Source organism: Oncorhynchus clarkii, chromosome 26, assembly GCF_045791955.1.
Source record: "Oncorhynchus clarkii lewisi isolate Uvic-CL-2024 chromosome 26, UVic_Ocla_1.0, whole genome shotgun sequence".
Classification (NCBI taxonomy): domain Eukaryota; kingdom Metazoa; phylum Chordata; class Actinopteri; order Salmoniformes; family Salmonidae; genus Oncorhynchus; species Oncorhynchus clarkii.
In genome coordinates, this window is record NC_092172.1 from 1260055 (window position 1) to 1272779 (window position 12725).

Sequence of the window (12725 nt, forward strand, 5' to 3'; positions counted from 1 at the left end):
TCCTTAACATTCTTTGTGTTAATCCTTGGGGAGAGTTGACAAAGCTGTTGCTTGACTCAATAGTGTTAAAGCTGCAAGAAATGGGAATTAATGCATATAGCTTTTCCTTGCTAATGTCAACTGGAAAATTACAGGCATAAAGATGTGTTTAATTAGTTAATTGATTAGTCGTGTCCATAGCAATCAGTATTTTAAGGATATACCCCTACTATACACTTGGAGACCTGTGATAGAGACAATGTCCTACAGTTAACCGTTATTATTGTCCATTGAATAATCACGGGTGTTCAAGTAACAGGTTACAATTTCCACAAAGTATTCAACTCATTTCCTTGATAATGCTTTCCAACATAAGATTGGCAGAACGTCACTAAAGAGCAAGAACATTTCTGTATTGTAATTCTATTTGCAGAACATCTTGAACATGTGTCTGGTAACAAATTTGCACTATAAACTTGGCCCGCCACAGGAGTCGCTAGAGCGCGATGGGACAAGGATATCCCTGCCGGCCAAACCCTCCCCTAACTCGGGCGACGCTGGATTAATTGTGCGGCGCCCCATGGCAGCGCTCCTGGTCGCGGCCGGCTGCGACAGAGCCTGAACTCGAACCATGATCTCTAGAGCCACAGCTAGTACTGCAATGGAGTGCCTTAGACCACTGCACCACTCAGGAGGCCCACATTTGCACAATAAACTTGACTGAACGCAGTTCAGCGACAATAGATGAATCTGCTCTCAATCTTATCGGTACAGTTATAAATATTAGTAGTATTATTGGAGACAATGTGATATTCCTCCTCGGCCTCTCTCAGCTATGTGAAAAGGTCATCAGCCAGAATCGCCTGTGAATAAAAAGACTATAAATTATCCAAAGAGGTTAACATGGGTGGAAACCACCCGAGCCTTTGTTGTGGCCTGCACACAGCCGGCGTCTAAGCAGGCCTCTTTTCAGGTGAGTTCTGCGGCTCTGGCCTCGCAATCTGCTTTGAGACACGGCAGAGGACGGATCATTCCGGCGATTGTGATAGGGAGTTCGATGAGAAGACATTTTCAGTGGGGAGATTTGATTTGAAGTATTTGATAACCTGCAAAATCGGCAGTGTTTCCTACTTACAAAGCATGTAGAGGTCTGTAATTTTTATCATAGGTACACTTCAACTGTGAGAGACAGAATCTAAAACAAAAATCCAGAAAATCACAATGTATGATTTTTAAGTCATTAATTTGCATTTTATTGCATTATTGCATTGCATTGACAGAGTCACACCCTGACCTAACCAAACATAGAGAATAATAAGGATCTCTAAGGTCAGGGCATGACATGGTGTGCAAAATAGTGGGCAAATGTTGCACAATCCAAGGCCAGAATCCACAAAGCGTCTCAGAGTAGAAAATTGGTTGAAAATACTGAGAATAGAGACATTTTACTCCTACTCCTATGGGTAAAAAAAAACTATGCATGAAGCCTCTTTAGTCGTGAATCTCACCTAGTCGACAGATATTTATGACACCTCATGAGCTTTACTAACCAGTTAAGAGTTACCAGCAGGTGTCGTGATAATAGAAAAATGTCAGTGGAGTCAGTGGTTTCTACGCCACTTGCAATTGGTTTAGAGTTGATCAATAAATAATCTAGACCTACATGCAACAGTAACTCTTGTGCATTTGACAATGATTTCACATTATGCTTATTTCACATGAATTGCACAAATACTTATAACCACTACGCTAATAAATAAACATGTTTTTCTTTCGATTATTTAATGACCTACATTATATTTCAAGTTCTCACTTTGGAGCGAAATATCACGTTGTCCAAAAATATGCCTAAATTGGGCATGCCTATAAATTCGGCAATTGAAGGCATCTAGGGCTTATGTTAACTTTCATTGTGTTCAGTTCAAACAATGTATCTGGAGTATTTCTCCTGTCTTATCCGGTGTCCTGTGTGAATTTAAGTATGCTCACTCTAATTCTCTCTCTCTTTTTCTCTCTTTCTTTCTCTCTCTCAGAGGACCTGAGTCCTAGGACCATGCCTCAGGACTACCTGGCCTGATGACTCCTTGTTTGATCGGAGGGTGAGGGCTAGGGCCATCATTCCCCCCAGAAATGTCCGGGGACTTGCAGGTGCCTTGGTGGAAGAGTGGGGTAACATCTCACAGCAAGAACTGGCAAATATGGTGCAGTCCATTTGACCCCCCCCCCCCCCCCCCCCTTTGTTAGTCACATGTCTGTGGAATTTTTTCAGTTTATGTCTCAGTTGTTGAATCTTGTTATGTTCATACAAATATTTACGCATGTTAAGTTTGCTGAAAATAAACGCAGTTAACAGTGAGAGGACGTTTCTTTTTTTGCTGAGTTTAGGTGTACTGGCCAATTATTTTAAGTCGCTCGGATTTAAAAAATGAGGATGAACTGTCATTGCAAAACCGGTTGACCAATAGAGGGGCATCAATGAATGTGTCAAAACTTTGCAAAGAAAAGGCAGCGAAAGCAAAGGGCAGGGTAACATAACCAAAAAAAAAGCAACGATGGAAGCTTTTCATCGCAATTGCATTATCATTTAAAAGGTTTCAAAGATATATATTTTTGCATTAATTTATAATTCATTTGTTCTTGCCTTTCAAAATTATTTCCTTGCAACATTATTTATTTGGCTATCAATACTTTTGGGTTAATGTTTTGCTTTCAATATCAGTATTTTGGATTGCAATAAGAATTTTGTTCTCAAATTAAAAAAGTTTGCTTGATTTTAAGTCACAAATATAATTCCATGCTCCTAAAGACATTAGGCAACGTTACCATTAGGTCCCTTTAGGCATATTCACACTGCACCTTATCCCAGGGCTAAGAACCTCCGTAGCCCTGGGCTTAGGGAGATTTTAGGCCGCAACTAAGCGAGTGTTCATATTTTCACATTCTAAAATGGGCTTGCGCCAACCTTAGCCCAGGGCTAGCCAGCTCTGCTCCAGAGCAGGGTTAGCACCGGATTTCGGGGATAGCCCCAGAAACACAGTGCCAAAATAGCCAGTGTGAAACAGGGTTAAGAACCATGCCCAGAAAGCTCACTGTCCAATCAAAAATGCTGCACCGTCACCTAATTTACATATATTCGTGATGCCTGTAATGCATTCTGCAAGTTATTTTGTTAAGTAAATTCATACTACTTCATCCGTGCAAAAACATTGGTTGCAATGCCTAACAAAAATGGTTGCTGTGCAGGCTGGCTAACGTCTTCTAATTTAGCCAACTAAAGCTACAAACTCTCTGGAAGGGGGGGGGCAAACACTCCATTTGTCTGTTTTTATAACTTTTCTATTTACATTTAATTGGATATATCCATTAAATATTTTTGCATGATTTCACCTGGATCAGAAAAGTTGTATTGATGTCTCATTTGTGGTCAGCATTCTCTGTATTGTGGCAAGATCGAAATTCAAAAGTGAAACATTGTTTCGTAGGTCAGACAGCAAGATTTATACAAACCATCACTGTTGGAAATCAAATGCTAGGCTAGAAGCAAAAGGAAATAAGGTGCTAATAAAAGTCTCATTACTTATAACATTGTGTCCAGGGCTTTGGAATACAAGTGTGAATCTTTAGTCCAGGGTTAATAAATGCTTGTGTGACCACAGGCTAGCTAGCATTGTGAAAAGGCCTTTTTAGAGTTTTGGCGAGACGTTATCCCACTGACATCCTCCAAGCCCTTGCTTCCAACTCCTTACCTCTGCAATCATGCGATTGGTGTCTCCCAGGAAGAGCAAGTTGAGAGCCTCCTCCTCGTTGGCTGATTGATGGAGTGACAGGTTTCTCAGGTGTATGTTCTGGTCCGGGTCTTCCATGATGGTAACTTTCCTGTAGAGGCAAGATGGCAAGCACACACACAAATTTCACCAGCCTGAGATCATTTTTTATGAAAAAAATAGGCTGTTCATAATATCTGTTCAAAACTCAAACTCCAAAAGGGATCCATAGTGAGTAATGTGAGTATATAACGTATTCCTTTTTACTTACTGTAATTTTAGCTTTATGTGAATGTGTGATATCTTAAATATCTGTGATTTATACATCATAAAAAATTGGCCTAATGACACTAACTCCACATTGAGGCTATTTAATAAGGTTACATCATTCCCCCCTCCCAGAGGCCAGCCTTCAATCCAAACAAACTGCATCTGCAAGGCTATGTCCCAAATGGCACCCTACTCCCTATATAGTACACTACTTTTCCCTATATAGTGCACTATTGGTTCAAAAGTAATGTGCTACATAGGGAACAGGGTGCCATTTGGAACACAGTCCAAGTCACTGGGCTACAGCTACAGCCCAGCGCCCTAGCCTGCTGTACACATGCTGTATCTACCCCATTCCCAGATTCTAATGTGATAGACAGATACAATCTGCATGCGTTCCAAATGGTACTATATTCCCTTTACTGTATAGTGCACTATTTTTGACCAGAGCCCTATGGGTGCACTATGTAGGGAATAGGGTGCCATTTAGGATGCAAGCTCTGAAAAACAAACAGTGGATGAGTTATTGCCCACATCAAGTGACATCAAATAGAGATGGCTTGTACAGATGCTGGGTGTCACATCCTAGGCCACAACCAGCAAAAACATCCCACAGGATTGATTGACTGACAGGGTCGAAGAGGATGAGAGGGCTGAGTGAAAGTTTGAAATCATGCAAATGGGTGATTGACATGTTGTTAATACAACGTCACACAATTATTATTATTATTTTTTTTTTTAATTCACCTTTATTTAACCAGGTAGGCTAGTTGAGAACAAGTTCTCATTTGCAACTGCGACCTGGCCAAGATAAAGCATAGCAAATCGACACATACAACAACACAGAGTTACACATGGAATAAACAAAACATACAGTCAATAATACAGTAGAACAAAAGAAAACAAAAAGTCTATATACAGTGAGTGCAAATGAGGTAAGATTAGGTGAGTTAAGGCAATAAATATGCCATGGTTGCGAAGTAATTACAATATAGCAATTAAACACTGGAATGGTAGATGTGCAGAAGATGAATGTGCAAGTAGAGATACTGGGGTGCAAAGGAGCAAGATAAATAAATAAATACAGTATGGGGATGAGGTAGGTAATGTAGGATAGTTCTTGACCTTCCCTGCTAATGTTCGGTCATCAACGGTCATGATGACTTTACTGGGGTGCTATCCTTCTTAGCTCCCACTGGATATTACTGTGCCCCGATTCACTTGTATAAAAAAAAAATATGTATTAAACAATAGTGGATAGTACCTCCAACCAATGCTTGCTGATACCAATCAATGATCGTACCTTGGAAATTGTTGGAAATGGGTTATCATTGCGGGATCTTGTTTCACTTGTGAAATGCATTTTGATTCTTCATTAAAACATTCACAAATGTCAAAATGGACATGAATACTGAGTCAGAATGCAATGACAGCGAACACTGTAGGACAGGGGTTCCGAAACCTTTTTGGCCCATGACCCCATTTTGATAGAGTATCTGAAAATTAACGGAACCCCAACCACGTGAAAAAAAATTGTAATTAAAAGCCAATGTTAACTATTTTATTTGGGGCTATGGTAGTCAATTGAAATTTAAAAGTATTTCTGATTGTCTTATCAAGTCACCATCACATATTTCTAATGTGGGGCTATGACAGTCAATTGCAAATTAGTCTAACATAATGTATCTTCTCACCACCACTAATGAGATGGGTGTGCTTGATGCATGTCTCGTAGGAGCTTCTCAAAGTCAGGGGGTGTGGTCGACAGTGCGCACCTCATCTCTGCGGTCACATCCAACCTACGTAGATATTTGATTTTAATGCAGACGAGAGCATTGAATCCAGCTTCATGCAGATATGAGCTGACAATATAATGCTGTTTCTGTTAGAAACATGCTGTAACGACTCTCCTCTTCGTCTGATGATGAGGAATAGGAATCATCGGACCAACACGCAGCATGGTAAGTGTTCATTGTAAATTTAATTAAATAAATTGAACACTGAATGACAAAAAAACAACAAAGTGAGTGAACGACACGAAACAGTCCTGTAAGGTGAAAAAACACAAAACAGGAAACAACTACCCACAAAACCAATGTGGGCAAGAGCTACCTAAGTATGGTTCTCAATCAGAGACAACGATAGACAGCTGTCCCTGATTGAGAACCATACCCGGCCAAAAACAAATAAATACAAAAACATAGAAAAAAGAACATAGAATGCCCACCCTTATCACACCCTGGCCTAACCAAAATAGAGAATAAAAAGCCTCTCTAATGCCAGGGCGTGACTCCGGCCGCAAAGGTGCGGACTCCGGCCGCAAAACCTGACTCTAAAGGGGAGGGTCCGAGTGGGCCTTCTTTACGGCGGCGGCGCCACTTAGGTGGCGCCTCTGGCGGCTCTGGCGGCTCCGGACTGAACGGCGGCTCCGGCGTCTCCGGACTGACGGGCGGGCGGCTCCGGCGCCTCCGGACTGACGGGCGGGCGGCTCCGGCGCGTCCGGACTGACGGGCGGGCGGCTCCGGCGCCTCCGGACTGACGGGCGGGCGGCTCCGGCGCCTCCGGACTGACTGGCGGCTCCGGCAGCTCCGGACAGACGGGTGGCTCCGGCAGCTCCGGACAGGAGGACGGCTCCAGCAGCTCCGGACAGGAGGGCGGCTCCGGCAGCTCCGGACAGGAGGGAGGCTCTGGCAGCTCCGGACAGGAGGGCGGCTCTGGCAGCTCCGGACTGACGGGCGGCTCTGGCAGCTCCAGACAGACGGGCGGCTCTGGCAGCTCCGGACAGACAGCGGCTCTGGCAGGCATACTTCCAAAGTTGTGGAAAAACGGCTAACAAAGTCAAGGTATTGGAGTGGCCATCACAACGCCCCTTACCTCAACCTGTAAAAAATGTATGTCCATTTGGAAGACCCATTTGCGACCAAGCATTAACTTCCTGACTGACGTCTTGCTTCAAAATATATCTAATTTGTAAAGTGCACCAGTCCCTCCTGCAGCAAAGCACCCCCACAACACGATGCTGCCACCCCCGTGCTTCATGTTTGGGATGGTGTTATTCGGCATGCAAGCCTCACACTCTTTCCTCCAAACATAACAAGTGTCGTTATGGCCAAACAGTTCTATTTTTGTTTCATCAAACCAGAGGACATTTCTCCAAAAAGTACAATCTTTGTCCCCATGTGCAGTTGCAAACCGTAGGCTGACTTTTTTATAGCGGTTTTGGAGCAGTGGCTTCTTCATTGCTGAGTGGCCTTTCAGGTTAAGTGGATATAGGACTCGTTTTACTGTGGATATAGATACTTTTGTACCTGTTTCCTCCAGCATCTTCACAAGGTCCTTTGCTGTTGTTCTGGGATTGATTTGCAATTTTCGCACCAAAGTATCCTTCCTGAGCGGTATGACGGCTGCATGGTTCCATGATGTTTATACTTGCGTACTATTGTTTGTACAGATGAACGTGGTACCTTCAGGCATTTGGAAATTTCTCCCAAGGATGAACCAGACTTGTGGAGGTCTACACATTTTTTTTCTGAGGTCTTGGCTGATTTCTTTTGAATTTCCCATGATGTCAAGAAAAGAGGCACTGAGTTTGAAGGTAGAAATGTCCTTGTTTTTGAAAGAAAACATAAAATTTATCAGAAATACAGCGCAGACATTGTAAATGACCAGCTACCATGTAGCTGGAAAAGGCAGATTATTAAAGGAATATATTCATAGGCATACACAGGCCCATTATCAGCAACCATCACTCCTGTGTTCCAATGGCACGTTGTGTTAGCTAATGCAAGTTTATCATTTTAGAAAACCCTTTTGCAATTATGTTAGCACAGCTGAAAACTGTTGTTCTGATTAAATAAGCAATAAAACTGGCCTTATTTAGACTAGTTGAGTATCTGGAGCATCAGCATTTGTGGGTTCGATTACAGGCTCAAAATGGCCTGTAAGAATAACTTTCTTTTGAAACTCATCAGTCTATTCTTGTTCTGAGAAATGAAGGCTATTCCATGCGAGAAATTGCCAAGAAACTGAAGATATCATGCAACGCTGTGTATTACTCCCTTCACAAAAAGCGCAAACGGGCTCTAACCAGAATATAATGAGCAGTGGGAGGCCCCGGTGCACAACTGAGCAAAAGGTCAAGTACATCAGAGTTTCTAGTTTGAGAAACAGACATCACACAAGTCCTCAACTGGCAGCTTTATTAAATAGTACCCGCAAAACGCCAGATGAGAAAAAGAACATAGACACTGGACAGAGGAAGATTGGAGAAAACTGTTATGGACAGACCATTCTAAGTTTGAGGTGTTCGGATGACAAAGAAGAACATCCGTGAGACGCATAAAAAATGAAAAGATGCTGGAGGTGTGCTTGACGCCATTTGTCAAGCATGGTGAAGGCAATGTGATGGTCTGCGGGTGCTTTGGTGGTGGTAAAGTGGGAGATTTGTATAGTTTAAAAGGGATCTTGAAGAAGGAAGGCTATCACTCCATTTTGCACCGCCATGCCATACCCTGCGGACGGTGCTTAATTGCAGCCAATTTCCTCCTACAACAGGACAATGACCCAAAGCTCAGCTACAAACTATGCAATAACTATTTCGGGAAGAAGCAGTCAGCTGGTATTCTGTCTATAATGGAGTGGCCAGCACAGTCACCGGTTCTCAACCCTATTAAGCTGTTGTGCTTGACCGTAAGAAGTCAAATGTCTTCAGATGACCTCAACAATTTGACAACTAGAATGTCAAAAGGTCTGCAAGGCTGTAGTTGCTGCAAATGGAAAATTCTTCTTTGAAGGACACAATTATTATTTCAATTAAAAATCATTATTTATAATCGTGTCTTCATCTTGACTATACTTCCTATTCATTTTGCAACAACTTTCTTGTATGTTTTCATGGAAAACAAGGACATTTCTTAGTGACCCCAAACCTTTGAACGGTAGTGTGTGTGTGTGTGTGTGTGTGTGTGTGTGTGTGTGTGTGTGTGTGTGTGTGTGTGTGTGTGTGTGTGTGTGTGTGTGTGTGTGTGTGTATATATATATATACAGTGCCTTGCGAAAGTATTCGGCCCCCTTGAACTTTGCGACCTTTTGCCACATTTCAGGCTTCAAACATAAAGATATAAAACTGTATTTTTTTGTGAAGAATCAACAACAAGTGGGACACAATCACGAAGTGGAACGACATTTATTGGATATTTCAAACTTTTTTAACAAATCAAAAACTGAAAAATTGGGCGTGCAAAATTATTCAGCCCCTTTACTTTCAGTGCAGCAAACTCTCTCCAGAAGTTCAGTGAGGATCTCTGAATGATCCAATGTTGACCTAAATGACTAATGATGATAAATACAATCCACCTGTGTGTAATCAAGTCTCCGTATAAATGCACCTGCACTGTGATAGTCTCAGAGGTCCGTTAAAAGCCCAAGAGGCCCATGATCACTCTGGATGAACTGCAGAGATCTACAGCTGAGGTGGGAGACTCTGTCCATTGGACAACAATCAGTCGTATATTGCACAAATCTGGCCTTTATGGAAGAGTGGCAAGAAGAAAGCCATTTCTTAAAGATATCCATAAAAAGTGTTGTTTAAAGTTTGCCACAAGCCACCTGGGAGACACCAAACATGTGGAAGAAGGTGCTCTGGTCAGATGAAACCAAAATGGAACTTTTTGGCAACAATGCAAAACGTTATGTTTGGCGTAAAAGCAACACAGCTGAACACACCATCCCCACTGTCAAACATGGTGGTGGCAGCATCATGGTTTGGGCCTGCTTTTCTTCAGCAGGGACAGGGAAGATGGTTAAAATTGATGGGAAGATGGATGGAGCCAAATACAGGACCATTCTGGAAGAAAACCTGATGGAGTCTGCAAAAGACCTGAGATTGGGACGGAGATTTGTCTTCCAACAAGACAATGATCCAAAACATAAAGCAAAATCTACAATGGAATGGTTCAAAAATAAACATATCCAGGTGTTAGAATGGCCAAGTCAAAGTCCAGACCTGAATCCAATCGAGAATCTGTGGAAAGAACTGAAAACTGCTGTTCACAAATGCTCTCCATCCAACCTCACTGAGCTCGAGCTGTTTTGCAAGGAGGAATGGGAAAAAATGTCAGTCTCTCGATGTGCAAAACTGATAGAGACATACCCCAAGCGACTTACAGCTGTAATCGCAGCAAAAGGTGGCGCTACAAAGTATTAACTTAAGGGGGCTGAATAATTTTGCACGCCCAATTTTTCAGTTTTTGATTTGTTAAAAAAGTTTGAAATATCCAATAAATGTTGTTCCACTTCGTGATTGTGTCCCACTTGTTGTTGATTCTTCACAAAAAAATACAGTTTTATATCTTTATGTTTGAAGCCTGAAATGTGGCAAAAGGTCGCAAAGTTCAAGGGGGCCGAATACTTTCGCAAGGCACTGTATATATATATAAATAACACACAATAACCTGATAGAGAAAGAGAACACAGCAAAGGAAAACAGTATAGTAGATGTTAGGTAGACATGTATAGTTTGTATTCAAGGCGCATTCTGGAATTGGGAAAACAACAAAGCGGTCCACTGCCACTGTTTTGTTAAACAGACGAGCAAGAGGGCTGGAGAAATGTAACCACTCAAATTCAGAGACAGAGCTATGAATGCAAGGACTGACCGCCCATGAGATCAAAAGTATTGTTTTAGCCCACAGTGTTTGTTTACAATTGCATTGTTTACAAACAATGTACTAAAACAGGTGTACATTTTGAGATCTGATGGGATATGACAGTTGAACAAAGCTCATGAGGCATTTATAAATTCTTCAAGACTCAATGGTTAAATATAAATGTAAAGGTCATGGATGTACCAAGCCTGTATTGAATGGCACTCCAGTCTCTTTTCACCTCATTTAACACCTGATTGACTTAACAAAGGGGACATCTCAATAGGTGGTCTAGGTAAGTCATGACATAAAACAAGTGGGGAGGTTGGGCCTTCCCTCTTTTGTTCTTCATTGCTCTTCTATTGTTCGTTTAGTAAGTGGGGAGTTCAATGACATCACGTCTTCCCATCAGCCCAACTCCTTGAATGCCCTACTCCATGAAGTTTGCAGTTGTGTCTAAAAAAAAAACACTATTTTGCTCAAAAAAACGTTTTTACCCTTTCGTGTGTGTACTTTACTGTATTTATACTTATCAACAGGAAAAGTTCAAAAATCACTGGAGGACTTCTTTAAGTGTACAAGCCTAATTAGAGTAAAGTAAAGGAAAGAAGGAGGTACTGACGGTAGGTCCTCCAGGCGAGAGGCCTCGTGCCGGGGGTCCAGCAGGTCATAGCCCACCTCGTTGTAGATCTCCAGGTAAGAGATGTGGGTGGTGTACACCATACTGCTGTCCTGTAGACAAGACAATACAATGACCCATTATGGTGGTTATGGTAACACATTTGAAGGTATCTTCATACGGACATAACGCATTCATAAGCCATACATATAATAGGTATGTAATCAATTTTAAAAAAAAGTATTATCCACTGCTAATAAAATTGTTGTAGTGTATGGGATATCCAAACTCATTTAGTTGCAAATATAAGTTAGTAATGATTGTTAATTTTTTATCTCTCTTATCTAGCTACAGAGGCGATATATCAAAAGCCAATTAACAAGTTAATTCTTGGCTTCTTCTGGTATGATTAAATTGGATATCATGCCATTTTCTGCATTTATGTCACTCACATCCTCTGGCTGAAAGCTGGCCTACACACTAGTGAATGTGTGCAATAGCCTAAACTTGACTGAAAATGGGTGTATTTTATTTACAGGCACCCAAAGCAGTTATATGATAAAAGCAGTCTCAACTGGAGTTACAGACTGATTAATATTGGCAACCCACAACTAAAATCTTGCATAATTGCGTCAGAAGCTCAATTTATGTTCTGGGGGAGACTAGAACAAGGAGCAGAAGTAGGGAGGTAGCTCCAAACCCTCTCTCTGCAAGTTTTGGGCAAGTCGATAGGTCACATGTGCCCTCTCCTTGCAAAATTTGAAAGATGCAAGCACTGGCGAAATTGTGATTTGTCCAAATGATCAGTGTAAAAAAAAATCACTACACCTGAATAAAAGTTCCAGATTAGATATAATTTATGTTACCTACCTCTGTCCACAAGAGATTACAGCGTGATAGATGCACCACACACAATGCAAATCGCGAGGTACAGTATCGAAACACCCGCTACTTAGAATTTTTCAGTGTGTTAGCTCACAGCACAGCTGTTTTTGTGTGGGGAAAATGTTGTCCAAAGTGAAAATGTAAGTAGAAGGAAAAATTCTCCCCTAAAGGAGTAAATCAGCATAATCCAAAATTACACAGCATTAGGCACATCACACGGCTGACCTGGCTGAAGTGCTGGTAGAGGTAAGAGAGCGTGCGAGGGATGATGCCCCGGTCACTGTAGCGCTCAGCGCCTCCTGTGATGGTGAAGGTCTTCCCGCTACCAGTCTGGCCATAGGCAAAGATGGTACCATTGTATCCCGACAATACACTGTCCAGAAAGATCAAGAACAAGGTGCAAACACACTTCACAGTAACTATACAGGTAATCGTATACAAAATACTATTCTGGTAACTTTCAATCATAAGAGTGGAAAGAGCAAGGTGTTGTTATACTGTGGTACAACATTGCTCATCTCATTTGTATATACTATATTCTATACCATCTACTGCATCTTGCCT

The 12725-nt window shown here is 41.8% G+C and overlaps 1 protein-coding gene across 1 annotated transcript in view; it reads right to left on the minus strand.

The window, feature by feature from the left end:
• The window catches only part of LOC139384843 (kinesin family member 6), a 185134-nt gene that overhangs the window by 146304 nt on the left and 26105 nt on the right, over positions 1-12725 (minus strand). Inside the window, exons 4-6 of the mRNA XM_071129739.1 lie at positions 12387-12534; positions 11280-11389; positions 3726-3855 (exon numbers count right to left, since the gene is read on the minus strand). Of these exons, the coding sequence (XP_070985840.1) occupies positions 3726-3855; positions 11280-11389; positions 12387-12534 (388 nt within the window). The remainder of the gene's footprint in view (positions 1-3725; positions 3856-11279; positions 11390-12386; positions 12535-12725) is intronic.